A 292-nucleotide genomic window follows, 5' to 3' on the forward strand; every position below is an offset into this window, starting at 1 on the left:
GAGCCCCCGAGGAGCGCGGGGAGGGGACAGCTGCACCTGCGCGGCCTCGGGCGGGTCTCGTGGCCCCCGGGGCGGCCGCGCGCAGCGTTCCCGATGCCCGAGCAAGGCCCCAGGATGAACGGGTTCTCCCTGGGCGAGCTCTGCTGGCTTTTCTGCTGCCCGCCTTGCCCCAGCCGCATCGCCGCCAAGCTGGCCTTCCTGCCCCCCGAGCCCACCTACACCGTGCTGCCGCCTGAGCCGCAGCCGCAGCAGGAGGCAGGGGCCGGGGCCGGGCCGGGGGCTGGAGCAGGGG

General features: G+C 76.7%; 1 protein-coding gene across 1 annotated transcript in view; it reads left to right on the forward strand.

The window, feature by feature from the left end:
- Nucleotides 1-28: 28 nt before the first annotated feature.
- The window catches only part of ABHD17C (abhydrolase domain containing 17C), a 90,143-nt gene continuing 89,879 nt past the window's right edge, over nucleotides 29-292 (forward strand). Inside the window, exon 1 of the mRNA XM_019504100.1 lies at nucleotides 29-290. Within this exon, the coding sequence (XP_019359645.1) occupies nucleotides 94-290 (197 nt within the window). The 5' untranslated portion in view covers nucleotides 29-93. The remainder of the gene's footprint in view (nucleotides 291-292) is intronic.

This window comes from Gavialis gangeticus, unplaced genomic scaffold (assembly GCF_001723915.1).
Source record: "Gavialis gangeticus isolate Ggan-Ray unplaced genomic scaffold, GavGan_comp1, whole genome shotgun sequence".
NCBI lineage: Eukaryota > Metazoa > Chordata > Crocodylia > Gavialidae > Gavialis > Gavialis gangeticus.